The sequence below is a fragment of the Paramormyrops kingsleyae genome, chromosome 2, assembly GCF_048594095.1.
Source record: "Paramormyrops kingsleyae isolate MSU_618 chromosome 2, PKINGS_0.4, whole genome shotgun sequence".
Lineage (NCBI taxonomy): Eukaryota > Metazoa > Chordata > Actinopteri > Osteoglossiformes > Mormyridae > Paramormyrops > Paramormyrops kingsleyae.
The window spans coordinates 215,429-232,188 of record NC_132798.1 but is presented as its reverse complement, the minus strand read 5'-3'; the positions used below and the strand labels follow the sequence as shown (position 1 = coordinate 232,188).

Here is a 16,760-nt window from a genome sequence, read left to right as displayed (position 1 = left end):
TCGGCCCTCACTGAGTCGTCTCACTGTGGGATGGTCTCTCTGCCGTACACACATATTTTACATATATATTTATATTAGTCCAGCAGATGACTGTTTGAAAAACTTAATGACTTACCTTACTGTATGTTTTTGAAAATGTTGCATTTCAGTTTTCCTGCCTAATTTTGGGCCTAAGTTTAGCCTCTGTGCTGCTTGCTGTCTATGCTGTCTTGCCTATTAGATGGTTATGGTCTAGACTCCTCTAGTCCTGCTTGTAAGCTCAAAACATGCATCTCATTAATGCCAGTCCCTTGCTGGTCTCTCTGCCCCTGAAAAATATTAAATTGGTCCACCTAGATTAAAAAAAACTAAATTTATGCTTTCTTTCTGAGACACAAAATTTGGCTGCTGTCTTTTTGATTATTCAATTGAATAGCCTCTTCCTATGGTAATGAATTGAACTTGGGAATTTCAAGAGCAAATAATGGTGTTGCTAGGTGCCTGTTTCCATAAATAAGATGATATTTGCCTGTGTTTTAATTCTTTATGCTTTCTGTCATCACAAACGTAGCCTTGAGAAAAAAAATCAAATATGCATGTTTTGAAAGATTCTTCTGTCCATATTACAGTTAATTCTTCTATTCATTCTTTCACTTTCCATACCTGCTTTTGCCACAAAAGCGTTGAGTTAATAAATTATGGAAATATATAGATAATTTTGTAAAAGTTAATGTTCAATTTCATTTTTTAAGCTCCTGGCTAAAAAGCTGTGTAACAATAACTGGAGAAACAATGCATAGTCATGATTGATGAACTACGACAAACTTTCCTGAGAATGCTGACTTTGTTTTTGTGCAGTACTACCTTTCCTATTAAAACAATCACACCTAATTTGTCATAACCCCCTGTCAGTAGAACAACTATGTGGGGGCAAATCATCTTAATCTGCTAAGTACAATAATTCCTGCATCATGTTGTTGTTTATAACTGAGTGAAGGTGTCCGCACCTTTTTCTGAGCCATAAAGTGCTTTTTAACTGCATAGTTATCCACTTCACTGCTGTGTATACATAACCAAGAGAATGAAGCCTTACATTTAAAAGGGCCTCTTTGTAGTTGGGTTATTAGTGTATGAGTAATTTAATGTGTAGTCATTGTTAGTGAACAGTCTATTTTGTCCCAGTTTTCACCAGTATGTTTTGTCATTTGGCAACAAATTACTCAAATTTCAGTTGCCTAGAAGGATCACCATCTTGTTGGTATGTCTTGTGACAGAGCTAGTTTCCAGTCTTCCAGCCAGTATAAAAGAGCAGCGGCTCTTACAAAAGCATGATTCAAGGATGGCCAATTGCTGAAAAGTGTTCAGTAGGGGTGGATAGCTGTGTGGAGGCACTGGGTGTTCGAAGGAAGACTGTTTGATTGTTGGAGCAGAAAGGCTGTCTTTCTCAAAATCAGATCAGCCCTAATGGATCACATTAGACCTTAACTGCGTCTCTGCTAATGTGCCTAATTTGATTCGGGAATTATCTGAGAGGATGTGCCTTCTTACTCCTCCCTCACCTTTCTGTACTTCACTTTCCCATTCTCTATCTCTGGCTATCCTTCATATTGCCTTATTTTACCTGCTCGCCTGCCTCTGTGTCATCCCCAGTCTCATTTTCATGGCTGCCCACGGTCATTGTTTTACACTGAGATTGTAACCCAGACTCATGTGAGCCCTCACCTTCGCTCTTTCCTCACCTTTCACAGCAAGACGAGTGTGAATTCAGGCAGATGGACATCTAAACACATGCAAGATCTCTTATTACAGAATGCCACATCTCAAAATGAAACTGTGGTTTTTAGGGATCCATTGAACTCCAGGCATTACTTACGTTTTGAAAATACTGTTTTTTAAAGTACTTAGCTCTAACTGGAACTTCAATGGGGCCTAAAGTGCAAACAAAGATAGTAGTACTGAATGCATTTAGTAATACACTAGACAATGGTATCTTTTCTCAGAACAAATATTGAAGGCTCTTGCAGTTAGCAGCCATCAGCCACGTTTGCTTTGGCCCTTCGGTTTAGTCTGCTGGAGGGATCTTTCACACCCAGGCTGAAGTGGCATGGTGGTGCTGTGGTTAGCACTGTTGTCTCACAACACTGGAACCTGGGTTCAAGTCTCTGCTTGGGTTCCATGTGTGTTTGCATGTTCTTCCCTTGTCATTGTGGGGATTCTTCTGGGTGTTCTGGTCCCCCTGCCCCACAGTCCAAAAACATACTGAGGCTAATTGGAGTTATCTAGTTGACTATAGGTGTGTGTTAGTGTGCCCTGTGATGGGTTGGTCCCCCATCCTAAGTTGCTCCTTGCCTTCCAGGATAGGCTCTGCCCACCCCCCTCACCAAATCTGAAAAGGACAAGTGGCTACAGAACATGAATGGATTTAAATGAGCAAGCTTTAATTAAACCTTTATACTTCAACAATAAGAGTATATATATTTATGGTTGTTGGCACATCAGTGCAATGATAATGGATATGAATGTTAATAAAGAGTAAGCCTCTCTACCTCAGGGGTGCATTAAAATCAAGGCTATAACCTCTGTGATGATGCGTCCGGAGAGAACGGTTGGTTCACCGTTTTTGTTTTGTTTAAAAAAAAAACAATCCCCCGTCATCTCCCCTGTCTCACTCATTATTACTCTCTGGTCCCCCCAATTTCCATTACTCCTGGAAAACGCTACCCAATACCTGCTCTGGAGCACTGAAACACAGAGGGCCAGAGGTGCTTCAACAAGCCCTGTCAAGTTCATCACACACAAGTTGGCCTGTCCCTGCTGGTCTAAGGGTACTGCCAATGCAGATATCAACAACTTGAGGAGATCAAGGCATAGATTCTTTCAATACAGAATAGCACTGACCAGATTGCTGATCTTTAGTGAAAATCCTCCAGGCGCAGCTGTGGATAGAGCTTCCATGTGTACAGCCTGGGAACACCATATGACTGAAATCACACTGCGCCTTCTAGAATTCGCTCTTCCGGATCAGGTTTTCCAGCACATTGTTTTACTAACTATCATATTCTATTCCCAACTCCTCCTAGGTCTTACTGCGAGAAATCTAAGAGTGTGGCTAATGGCACATATGCCTTCTATTGCTTTTTTGGTGTGTTACTCAGTGGCACAGCACCCAACATGTGCTGTCAGACATCCACCAGTTCCAGCACTGCTGTACAACAGTGCATTGTTACCTTCTATTTCCTAGGAGAGACTCGCTCCATGTGACCAGGCCCTTCAACAAAACTCGCTAAAGCTCTAACCTCCAGGCACTGTGGATGAGATGATCATGTGATGACACTAATAAATATGAAATTTCACATACAGAAAAGACAAGCTGCCAAAACAGCTAAGAATGATATAAGTCAAGCAAGAGTATTTATGGGTCCTTTCAGGCATGTTTGCAACAGTGCTGGGTTATGCTTTGCGTGTTCGCTGTATAAGGCATTGAAATTTGTGGCTTGAGAAAAGCCATAGTTGACCTCAGTGGTATCGCTTTTGTTTCCTCTTTCAAAAAGCTTGTGATCCTAGGCAAATCCAGAGGCACAACAACCATAAAATTAAGAACATCGATGTCTTTTAGTACCCAGACAAAAGTCCTCCATAGACATTTATTTATAATCTGTAGAAAGACCTAAAACCATATGATCACCAAGCAGCTTGACTTTAAGGGAACTTGCCAGAAAGAATGTGGACAAAAGCTGCCCAATCAGCAGGTAGAGGAAGTAGACAGAGACAAAACACAAAATGAATTATCTTTGTAAATGATGCCGTAATTGATTTGAATTCATATTAAGTTCAGGGCTCTGAAAATTTAGAAACATGTTTCAGTTTTTGTTTCAAGTTACAATAAATGTCAATTTATTCTTTTCTTCCTTCCAAAGTGCTGTGTATGACACAATCAAAGATAAATTGCCTTGAACACAGAGGCATAGCCTTTCTGTTTTACCAGAAGAGTGAGCAACAGCACAAAGAAAAAGTGAAAAAAAACTTCCATTCAGAATGTTCTCATTCATGTTGGCATATACATCTCTCATTCACTACACTTACATGTTAGTGACTATAAAATTTACAAAAAAATAATTTATTTTTGTTATATTGTATTGAGAAAAAACATTCTGATAATAATAATTTTTAAACCTTGAAGTTTAATTACATGTAGATTCAGGATTGATCTTTTGATGTATTTTCTGAAGTATCCTGACATGTTAATGCTTAAGCCATTAATGATAAGATTAGGCTGTCTAACAATCCTCCAGAATAAGATACTGTAAATCTAAAAGAGTCACCAATAGGCCCTTTGAAAGTAGACAATCTAGACACCACTCAAGCAGAGCTACATGTCTTTGGACTTGGATTAATTGGAATTAATCTTTATTGCGAATGTGGGGATAACAGAGATACTCCACATACACAGAGCAGGAATTGAACCATCAACAACAGGTGTATTAGGTTGCTACCTAAACCAAACCAGTCATTTCTAATTCATTCCCTGCTCCAGAGGATACGCCGGAAGCAGAGTGAGTTTCTTGTGACAATAGCCCAGTCATAGAAACGCAGAGAACCAGCTGGTCAGTTAAAATACATAGTTTGCATAAAGTGGCAGCATAACTGTTAGCATGCATAAGCGAAGGGAACCCAAATGTAAAAATTGGAGGTGTGTGGAGGTCTACACATTGGCTTGAAAGGCCCACCTTTGCTGCTGCCCAGTGCAGGTCTACACATTGGCTTGAAAGGCCCACCTTTGCTGTTGCCCAGTGGAGGTCTACACATTGGCTTGAAAGGCCCACCTTTGCTGTTGCCCAGTGGAGGTCTACACATTGGCTTGAAAGGCCCACCTTTGCTGTTGCCCAGTGGAGGTCTACACATTGGCTTGAAAGACCCACCTTTGCTGTTGCCCAGTGGAGGTCTACACATTGGCTTGAAAGGCTCACCTTTGCTGTTGCCCAGTGGAGGTCTACACATTGGCTTGAAAGGCCCACCTTTGCTGCTGCCCAGTGGAGGTCTACACATTGGCTTGAAAGGCCCACCTTTGCTGTTGCCCAGTGGAGGTCTACACATTGGCTTGAAAGGCCCACCTTTGCTGTTGCCCAGTGGAGGTCTACACATTGGCTTGAAAGGCTCACCTTTGCTGTTGCCCAGTGGAGGTCTACACATTGGCTTGAAAGGCCCACCTTTGCTGCTGCCCAGTGGAGGTCTACACATTGGCTTGAAAGGCCCACCTTTGCTGCTGCCAAGTCCAATGAGAATAGATGAGAAATCCCCAGACCTGAGGTCTACTCTCAGCAGCTGTGCCACACAAAGCAACAAGCTGCACAAGAAGCGGCCTGCGAAAAAGCCCATGAAGTGACATGGGGTGAGAGAGCTGCCTGTATCAGTCAGGGCAAAGAAGTAATTGAGTGCTAACACAGCTCTGAGGTGTGGTGAGGAGCGGTTTATGAGAACAGATCACTTTAATTCGCTTAAAGGCAACCACTTAAGAGGAGACACTCTGTTCCAAACTCCAAAAGCCAGTTTTTGGCCATGTTAAGTTGAAATGCCAGCCCTTGATTAAAGACATGTAACATTTCCTATTTGACCTTCCGGGTAACCCTTTCTATCCATTTTTATTTTACAGCATTTCCTCCCATGCTTAGTTTGCTGAAGGCCAAATCCACTGTTCAGGGTTTCTGATTGGCATTTCCTACCCAGTTTGGCAAGGAGAATCCTTGGAATACAGGAAATACCGTGACTGGGAAAAACATTTGTGTGTGAGGTGTGACAGGATTTGCTTAGATTGAAAGACCAGAATACCAAACCCGTTAAACGGGTTTTACTGATAACACGTTCATGAGTCCCTACAGAACAATACAGGAACTGTCCACCTACATCATTGTAAATATTCTTTATTTTTGGACACCTGCTAGGTGCCCCTTCAGACTTCAGAAACAGTGCAGGATAAATAGCTTTCATTTCCAGCTTGTGGTTTCTGCTGGATAGATGGGGAGGTCTGCAGAAAAGTATTATCTATTTTCTTAGAGAGTTCGGGTAGCACCGGCAGAGTTCAGGGAGAATGGAAGCTCTCTTTGTTTTCAGCTGAGGTGAAACCATCTTATACAGCTGTTTGGCATCCAATTTTCACCTCTCAAAACTGTACCGCTTTGCAGAGAAAGGAACCCTGTGTGAAAATATCCCCTGAAAGCAAAGTTTTGCACACAAACTGAATGATTTTTTTTTTTTTAGAAAATTGCTTAGACATATCTGAACTAGTTAAACCCCATAACCCTAACCCTCAATAAATTTAGCCAGGCCATGCCATGTTCATTTTAGAAGAACCACCATGGCAGCCATGGCTAATACCATGTTCCACCTTAAGCTCATTAACTCACTCACGGGACATCTGCCCGAAAACCAGGCTGTACTCCAGCTTCCCCATTATGATGCTTGGGATCTTATACTTCAAAAAAATTAAGATTTTAAATGTCATCTTGCTAGCTTAAATAAATGTGCTGTGTAGTATGCAGGCCTTATTCAATGATGCGTATGTTTCTGCTCAGCACTGCACCCCACAGCATTGGTATGTGTATGATAATCTCATTTCCTTATGATTTAATCTGTTTTTGGTCTTGTGCTGTTGGCACAATGAATATCTGAACTTGTAACATCATCCAGTAATAAGTATTTTCATTGCTTCATTGTTCATATCTTTTTTGCCAAAGTATAGACGGTAATGATATAGGTGACTCCTTCGCTGTATATAGAAAGGCTATTTGTAAGGTTACCATATCTGTTGTTTGCTAAATTGTCAAGATGATTCGATCAAATCATGTTATGCTACACTGCAAACTGCATTTTCCAGAGTAACTTTGCTATTTTGCCTGTGTACCTGCGGATTCAGTTGTGTTTCATTCCATTTGTGGGCTGGAGTTGGTGACCACTGGCCTACAGCCTATCTCAGGAGACAAGACCGAGCCAAGGGACACCCGATATGGGATGCCAGTATATTACAGGGCACACAGTCACACACACTATTGCAAACTTTGGGAAAAGCAAACTCGATACATTCCAACGGTAAAATGATAACCACTGCACCTTCATGCCACCCAAATGCTAAAACTTTAACAAGCAATTTTGATTGATTGTCTAACAGATTACCATTATAAAACAGAAAACATTACAATCAAAAAGGTCTTTAATAGCATCAGATTTAACAAATGATACCAACTGATAATGCTTCAGACAATGTCTCAAAACACAGATGATCTCATGTCGATGTCACAGTGACCATACAGAATACCAATAGAAATGAAATTCTCAGTTTTAGTGAAGGTTTAGGCCACATTCTTTCTACTTCACCACTCCAATTTATTTAAAGTAATAACAATCAACAACCTTAAAATTATCTGTCTATTAAACAAAAACTCCTGACATAGTAGGACAGAACAGAGATTAATCACTGGCAGGATATTATCTGTGGTGGTTAACATATACATTTTGTTTTGGATATTCATATTTCAGTGAGAGGATTTGTATAAATAAATACTGTAATTATATGTAACTTAATTATAATATTTATGATATTATGTCACATAACAATGCTAATGTTTTAATGTAGACATTAAATGTCTTAACTCTCATCGACTTGTTGTACATCATGTACATATGGTATTATAAATTTTGACGCTTTGATGCAACAACTGCAGTTGCACCTGTTTTGATGTTCTGATATATTTCACAAAGGAAGCTAACGGAGTTAAATACCAACATCAGATAAATCACAAACAGCTTGGGCATAACTGTAAGCTTGCTCTGATCATTATTGTTGCTAAAACATCAGGAAATTACCTTCTGCCTGTGGATAAATGGTACAGTTATTTGCCTAAACTGACTAACTGCTGTGTTTGCCACACATTGGGGCCCACTTTGTTAAGCTGGATAATACTTAATATTGAGTACTAGTCAAATGCAGTTGTGTGAAACACAGAAACTGGTTTATATTGCTGCTTCTGAATTGCTGCCTCTGCTGTTCTTTCTCACTTGGCACCTTGGATCATGCCTACAACTGTAACACCAGTACCTAGTCTCTAGATGAACGCTTATGCATGAATAAAGCTTGTATGTAATTATATATATACCCTCTGCTCCGATGCACATGGTTCACCCAATCTATTGAGCATTCAGTGCAACGGGGCTGTCATCTAGCTATAAGAGTGCTCTATTCCCCAATCTCTGAGCTGCTGTGTGCTGCATCCCGCTCCCCCTCCTCAGTCACAGTTTACTGTCAGAGGGCCAGGATTAGGAGCATGTGATCAGGCCGTTGCTCAGCAACTGTCTCCATGGTAACATCTCTATTTTTTTAATGGGTGGGAAGATAACTATGGAATGGAAAACAAAAAGGAAATTAGTTGAAACAAAAAAATAGTGAAAATTATTCGTTTTATTGAATTTTTTTTAACTACAAAATATGTGTTTATATGATTTTTTTCTTTACATATTAACCTTATGAAGAAAAAGAATATGATAGATTATAATGCAAGAAACTAAAATTCAAATCAAAGTCTAATATTGTTCCTCTCAAGCAGTCATTTTAAATTTTTTTATCAGAAATGATCTTGAACCACAGGTAATACTTGGAGGTTTCCTGATTTATTTATCCTAGTCTCACCTTTCTGTATAACCCACACCATGTCCAGCAGAATATAAACTGGATTGTAGCTTAGTCTGCTCCTTTCCGTTATTCGAAACAGTCTACAGCCACTTGTGATGTTACATCTTCAGCCCATGCCTGCTGTGTAATCTCATAGCCCCCCCCCCCCCCCCCCACATACACACACACACACACACACACCTAGCAGCATCCTTGTAAACCTTCTACATCTAGTGTTTATGTTTGGTATTGTCATCATCCTTAACAATACGATATAGAATGTAATGGCACTTGGCCTTCATATCTGCTTCACGCCAACATTATAATGACTCACACAGTAACAAAACTGGCCACAGGAAAATGCACCACAGCACGCGCATACACAAACTGACAAGCACAAGTTTTCAATAACAAATTACAAAATAACTCTGACACTTAACTGGATCTGTTGTAGCTGTTGTTGTATTTTATGTTGTGCTTTATATAATGAAGGTGGGATACTTTTTATAAAATGCTGCAAAACTGACTGAGAGTACGGAGCAGCTGATTTCATAGTGTTTCAGTGCTTTTTGATTTTACTGGCATTCAGTCAAAAGATGTCATCTCAGATTACAGATATGGTGCAGTTTGCTGGTCAGCAGCATGTTCTGCCTGAGGAGAGAAGCATCACAGCTGGGACTGTAGGCTTTGAACAGTGATGGGTGTTTCAACGGTCCATCAGATGCCAAAGACTCAAGAAAACCTCAGAGTTCACAGTGAATATCCACCGCAGCTTTAGCGATATAACAACTCTGCCATAACTGTCATCTCCCAAATTATACTCTGCCTGTAGTCCTATACTCTGGCTTTTCTCTTGTGTCTCTCACACTCTCTCATACTTTCAAAACAAGGCACTGTGCAGTCCGCTAATCTTGTGCTTTTTTTTGTGCTTGTGCTTAATAAGTCACCCTACTCTTTTTTACTGTGTTGTTTGTAGGATTAGCACATTAAGATTAATACATTATCATCTGTGCCAATGTGCTGCTGATTAGTCATTTCTGCTGTGCCATTGTAATGGCCACAATTCAAGGACATGATGATGAGCTAAACTAGTCACTCTCTGTCGGTAACGCGTTCCATCACTGTCTCTTTTTGTGTGTATCTGCCCTGTCTAAACCCTGCACGTCCAAGCAATGCACTCATAAATGCAGCTGACAACTGTGAAAACCTGAGCAACTTGGACCCTCCTCTTTGCAAGATGATTTTCTGAATCATGTTGTATAAGCAGATCATATTTTCATTTCCCTAGACTGATCAAATTATTTAGCTTCCAGTGAGTAGTAGAAGCAATAGGCATCAAGTTTTTTTTTGTTTTTGTTTTTCCGAGGAATAAATGATGAATACTGGATCCAAGTCGGCTCGAGCCCTGGTCAACTTCTGACAACAAATCTGCCTTATTGAAATGCTTTGATCAATGAAAAATAATTTAATTTGCAAAGTGTTCAGTTGAAACAGGCGACAAACAGGCTGATGGCAATAAACATATATTATATTTGGCTGCAGGGGTTTGGTGGTGAATTTTTCAGTATGTTAGACATAGACTATTTGCTCTAGGAGGTGACTATGTAGTATCTGTTTTTGAGTTGTTAAGTCCCAGAATGGGTTCATGGTGATGCAGGAGTTAGTCATACTGGGTTGATTCTTACCGTTTGGTTGTCCTCGTAGAGCCTGAGGTCATAGCCACTGAGCTCCACACAGAAAATGATGGCCGTCACCCCCTCAAAGCAGTGAATCCACTTCTTTCTTTCTGAGCGCTGCCCCCCAACATCAACCATCTTGAATGTCAGCTCCTTGAAGGTGAACTTATTCTCCACAATACCGGTGGTCATATCGCGGGAGCGCAGGATGTCTTCCACCGTGGGTATGTACTGCACGGCAGAGATGCGGTCCAGGTCATTGAGATAGTAAGGGGCATTATCCTCCAAGTGGTACTCATTAGAGCGGCAGAAGCACTCCTGAACACCAGAGTCCGCCCAGAGCCGCTTCATGACGCCCAGCAGGTCCGGTGTGATCTCGCCTTTGCTCTCGGCCGGTCCTGTCAAGGCGAACAGCTGGACGGCGTCATAGGCTCTGTCTGGGTTGTGGAAGTCAATCTTCAGCGTGGTCATGGCGCGGATGATGCGCGTCAGCGAGTCGATAGCATTGTAGAGGATGAGTGGCTTGTACTCCTTGCAGGCCTCCAAGTTGAAGCCCCCGCTGTGGATGATCTTCATCTGCTTGACGATGGTGCTCTTGCCCGAGTTGCTGGTGCCTAACAGGAGCAGCTTGATCTCACGCCGCTGCCGCTGGCTCTCTGAACGCAGGTGTCGGTCGATGCGACGGGAGCGCCGGGCCGCCTCCTTCTCCTCCGAGCTCTGACGGCATCCCATGATCTGCTGTGGAGTGGCGGGAAAAAAAGAAAGGAGGAAAAGAGGAATTTCTCGTGTGACTAAGATTGTCTATGGAGGGGTCCCTTCTGGAAGGAGCTGCCACCCAGTGCCAAAAACAGTCATGAATACAGAGCTGGCAGATCATACCCCCATTCTTTTGGCTGCTGTTTTGCTGGTGACTACTTGGAATATTGGGGATCTTTCTTTCTCAGACAGCTGGTAGCTGTACCTTTATATTACAGTGGGCAGCCCAGGTTTGAATCTACACACACTAAAACCCTCCTCTCACCTCCCTCCTTCAGAGCCACTTCAGCATCTCTACTTGCCCATAGTCATCCACCCCACCACCCCGCCACCCCCACCCCCACCCCCACATCTGTATCCGTCTCACCAGTCCTCTAGTTTCTGTGGAAATAAGCACTTTGAGCCGTGCAGATCCCCTTTTCGTCTTTTTAGTTGCACTCTCCCCCTAATCTCTTCTGCCTTAACGAAGTGTATGTGTGTTTTACAAGATCATTAACTATCCGTGCCGAAAGAAATGAACATGAGTGTGATGCACCCAGCCTGATGTCATTGAATTCCAGATATGTGTGCTAACATCCTTCGATCCCATTAAAACCCTAGAGTGGAGCAGCAGATACACGCTGCTGCACACGGCTTTATGCTTCTGCTACCACCTTGTTTACACTCTTATTATGTACTGTACTCTGCAAAGGAGCGCATTTTCCCTTTAACATTCCTGAGTGATCATGACTGGACAGTGTTAAACCCCAAAGAATAAAGACATTCATTAAGACACATTCCCACAGTTTGTGACCACTGCTCCAGGGCACAAATCTGTGAGGGAAAGGGTATATATTTAAGCAGATGGTACTTTATGTGCATAAAAGCCATCAGTTTGGCAGTGTTCGGGTGAGCACACCTTGTTTTTGGCGTGCAGACCTTGTGTAGTGCTCGGCTTCTTGACCTTTTCATTTAGAGGTTCGCTGCCCTTGTGTTCTCCTCCCACCTTTTCTGTATGGGCAGAATCTTGCTTATCTGTAGTGAGTCTCACTGGCAATTTCATGCTGCTTTAATACCAACCGCAGCCTTACTACCACTCATAATCATCATGGCACTTCTCTGCCTCAGTGTTATACATACACGCAGATGAGCATGACTAAAGAAAGCGGCACGGCCGTAGGCCCAGACAGATGGGACATCCTGTCATGGGCCACGTGTGTTTACCCTCACAATGGAACCAGCTGTAAGGTATCCCGTGTATTTTACAAAGCAGTTAGCTCACAGCCTGTCCCTCCTTCCTTTATTTACTACACTTCTTGTAATTTTTATACTGTAAAGGAAATGTCACAAACCCTGTGATGCACATCTCAGGAAATAATGAGGAAAGGATGGCCTGCAGGGCTGCAGTCGAGCTGTAAAACCTCACTGGAGTGCCATGCCTCCACGCGTGTAAAACACAAACGTTTGTGTTTTACTGCACAGAATCATAACAAGCCACCACCAACCATACTATCAAGACACGGCAAAAGCTTGGCTCGCGCCTTCCCGCCCCTCCTCCTGTCCGCCGGCCATGCAGAGGTTCATTCTTTTGTCATTAGCAGCCTCTGTTTGTCTATATTATCGCATCCTGAGCGTTTAGAGTGTGGTAAGCAGTCAATTTGCTGTATAAACATCAAGACTCTCCCAGACGGTCTGCGCAGTGTTACGGTAAGACAGAGAATGGTAGGACACGATGTTGGCGTTCCCCCTGTGTTTATGTGCATTTCTCTGTGTCTTTGTGTAAGTGTGAGCATGCGTCAAGACAGAAAAAGTATAACATATAAAATACACCTTTTGCTGTACGCAGTGTAAGTGAACCTGAGTGTTCTTTTACAGTGACAGTAAAGGGGCCATGCTATGCAGAGTCTTGTGGCATACATAGCACCCAGACACATTCCCCTACTGATACATTCTCCTCGGTTTCCCTATAGGCAAAAGAGCTACATAACATGCCCCCTATTGCACCCTCCGTCCTCCAGGTCCAACACAACAAGGTCTACATTGTGCAATAAATAGATCATTATATAAGTTTTGGCAAAAGCAGAATGGCATCTCTCTGTAATTGATAATTGTGTTTTGTGTTTGTTACGAAAGGCTGTTTGCTAGTATTATGCTCCTACACGGCCTTTCACTGTTTTTCTCTCTCCTGTTCTCTTCCTGGTGCTGGGGAGGGGCGGTGAGAGCCTCACTCTCAGCCTTAACCGCTCTTTTGTTTATTGCCCAGGATATCACACCAGGGCCCAGTGCCCATTTGTGCTTTTGAAAGTCTGTCAGCTTGTCCTTAACCGCTCACTCTGATCTATAACGTTATAAAGAAAACGTAGCATTCAGTTACACGAAACATATTAATGCGTGCTTTGGGAAAAGGTCACAGTTGTAATCCCTCTGTGTGGAGTGGTATTCATTGCCCTATCTGTTCTCATACAAAAAAAGAAACATCACAGATGTTTATGCTGAATTATGGGTTATGTTTCCATTTTGTGGATGGAATAAATTACATGCTTAATGAAAAATGAAACTGCTAAATTTCACACTGCTGTTAATTTTCTTTGTTTTGGCAGCCTTTGCACTCAGGGTGAGGCCCGCATTTGGAGAGAGGGGCCTGGACACCTTGTCGCTTTCTTCCACTCTATTTGTCACATTGTGCTTGACGTGACACTGCCATGTCACCCCCCCCACACACACACACACACACACCCTGTAACCTACTGCATGACACCAAGGCAATATTTGGCACAGAAACCCTGATAGATGCTAAGCTACGTCGTTGGTGTAACTGACTGCCCAATTGCATAATTAAATACAATTTTCATCTTAAGAAAAATGCCGACAGTAGAGCAGAGAGTCTATGTTTAACCCTCCCAACTGTGCTGGCTATATGACTGGGACGAGATGCACGTGACAGGCTCATGACATGGGAGGAAAAAACACATTTGTCAATGAAAATGAAAACTATGTAGCATATGAGAACTGCTACATTGCTACATCTTATTAATGATTGCTGGGATATTACTCTGTTTGTTTAACGTACCTATATCTGTTATAGCTAGTGACATTGTCTGCTGCAGGTTTGTGTGTATTTCATAATTCCTTACCTAATGCCCTTAGCAATTACCTTACTCTTACCTATTTATGTCACTCACATGCTTTTACATGGTTGAACCATGAAACTGAATTTCAACTTTGATTCTTATTTTTCAGTTATGGTCAGCAGGAGTACTTTCCTTATATTTTAAAACTGTTTGCTCAGCACTGTGATTACCGCTTTCGCCATCAAATTTCACTTCACCCTGAAGAACTGCTTCCTTGATGACTGAGGTCTTAATATGGCGAAGACAAGCGCTGATATATTGTGTGTTTATTTCACAGCTTTTGTGAAGCATTTCATGCTTGGTTTCAAATAAACACTGGAGATAGATAACATTTTGAAGTACGCACTGGCCGCTGTAGGTCGGCCTAGTAAATTTAAGGATAAAGATTTTTACTCTTCCCAGAGCTCAGGAGAGCCAGAGAGAATAGGGTAGCAAATGTCAGATTTTTGCATCTGATAGTTATTTTTGCTATTTTGATGCTTAGAGTCTTTGGGTTTATGCAAACAACTTACATGACTAGGTAACAAACCTGTACAACCTATACAACCTATGTTCAAATAGTGATGACAAGAAGTATGCAAAAATCAAATTCCCAGGCATCTGTCATGATCAAAGGCAGGGCTTCTGAGCAGATTCAGAGGATGTCCACTGACAGTCTGGGCTCTGCATGCAGTGAATGCCTGGAAGCTGTCACTGTCTGTCCAGCATCTGTGGCAGATACCATCCACATGTCTGATCTCTGAGTAGAACCACGCCCCTGTCCACCAGAGCCTGTTTAGGCAGATCTGCGTATTACTTCATGTTCATATGTTCTCAGTCTCCTGAATAACTGTGACATTCTTGTCAGAAATGTATGAAGGACCTGAGGACTGCTTCAGTCCCCAGACAAACTGCATACACTTAAACACTTTAGTAACTTTAAAAGTGACAGCTTTGCATTGGACAAGGTGTTTCTGTGCAGCTCAGCCATTAAGAGTGATCACTCTCTCATTCAGACTGCAGTTTCGCTGTCAGTTATATTCAGCTCCTCTTAGCTGGTGCCTGGCAGAACCGTGCGCCTTGTCTTCACACGCATTCTGCCTGTGGTGCTTCTGCATCCATGTATCACATACTGCATACCTTCTCCTTGAATATCAAATACTCTCCAGATAAATCCCCGCACATTTGAGATTAACAAATCATCTTTTCACCAGCATGCAGCATATCTCATTTGTCCAATTTGCACCCACTTATCCAATACAAGGTTGCGGGGAGCCCTAGATCCTGACCCAGGAAGGACAGAGCCCAAGGCAGGGAATTTGCGAAGGGGGATTTCCAGCCTATCAGAGAGCTCACACACACTCACACACACAATCATAATGCATGCCCCCCCCCCCCCCACACACACACACACGCACACACACACAAACAAACTGTCAGGCTTTCATGAGCATATTTAAATAAATAAGCCAATACTCCCCTGGTAAAATCAGAATCACAGGTCAGAGGCATTTAGCAAGAAATGCTAGAAAGTATTATATTTCACTGTAAACTATATGTAAATTGGAATGTCATTGGTCCTCTGGCTGTTAACCAAGCAAGTGGTTGGCTTTTAAAAAAATTTAATTTTTAATTAAAATTTTTTAAAGCTAGGAAAATCAGAATAATTTTGACTTCTGTTTCAATGTTGTCCTACAATTGAAAATATAGTAAACTGGTGACTCTCAAATGCATTAGCGTTTGTGTAACTTTGTTGTGATAATGAATGAATGTGTGACTGCTAATCAGAGGCACCATGTGCAAGGTGGACTTTGCTTTTAGTTATGTGCATCTATTGGGGGACCCAATGTATCATTTTGACTATAAAAACGTGGGTGGATTCCCATATACCATCGCGATGGTCCCATCAATATGGAGTATCGCTATCAGTATGCATCTAGATAAGAAGTTTTGTGCCTCTACAATGTATTGCTTCTATTGTACTGCTCGGTAGGAATTGGCTGATATGTGTGCACAAATTGATCTGGACAATAACTACATTAATAACATGACAAATTTTATTGCTTGGCAGAAACTAAATGTATTGCATTGAGTCTGAGCAGTCATGAGCAAATCCGTGGCATGTCTAACCTCTAGTAATGACATCAATATTTTTGTGCCAGGTGTGGAGATAGAATTCTTCATTTTTAGTGTTCAGCCAGCTTCAAGGGGGAATACAGGGCTGAACAGAATTGTTGCACAGTAGCTGTCAGCACTATACCCCCCCTCCCCCCAAACAGACCTAGTGACACCCTTGGTAGCAGTAATTGCTGGAACATGCTTTTATGTAATATGTCAGCATTTTTGTAAATTATCATAATTCACTGGCCACTGTCCTGAGCAGTATAATGATGTGACCATCTGTTTCTCAATCGATTACAGAAAGCATTTTCTGCTGCTTTTTAAGCTTTAGCAACTTAAATGTGACAATGAAACAATGTTGCAGTAAAACGGGTAACTCATGTTTTCTGTCTTTTTGGACCCATTTCTGTTTCATTGAGGTCACTGGCAGTGATAATATCAGGCAGCCAAGGTGCCTTAGACTCTTCATTCCAAGTAAAG

General features: G+C 41.9%; 2 protein-coding genes across 4 annotated transcripts in view; one reads left to right on the top strand and one right to left on the bottom strand.

Moving 5' to 3' along the window:
- Window positions 1–16,760, top strand: part of rsph14 (radial spoke head 14 homolog) — a 50,970-nt gene that overhangs the window by 8,329 nt on the left and 25,881 nt on the right. The gene's annotated exons all lie outside the window — the stretch shown is intronic.
- Window positions 1–16,760, bottom strand: part of LOC111855447 (guanine nucleotide-binding protein G(z) subunit alpha) — a 28,639-nt gene that overhangs the window by 4,271 nt on the left and 7,608 nt on the right. Inside the window, exon 2 of one of the 2 annotated variants that reach the window (XM_023834467.2) lies at window positions 10,324–11,049. In XM_023834467.2, coding sequence (XP_023690235.1) covers window positions 10,324–11,046 — 723 coding nt within the window. In that variant the 5' untranslated portion in view covers window positions 11,047–11,049. Of the gene's footprint in view, window positions 1–10,323; window positions 11,053–16,760 lie in introns of both variants that reach the window. The other variant, XM_023834466.2, reaches the window with a different exon arrangement.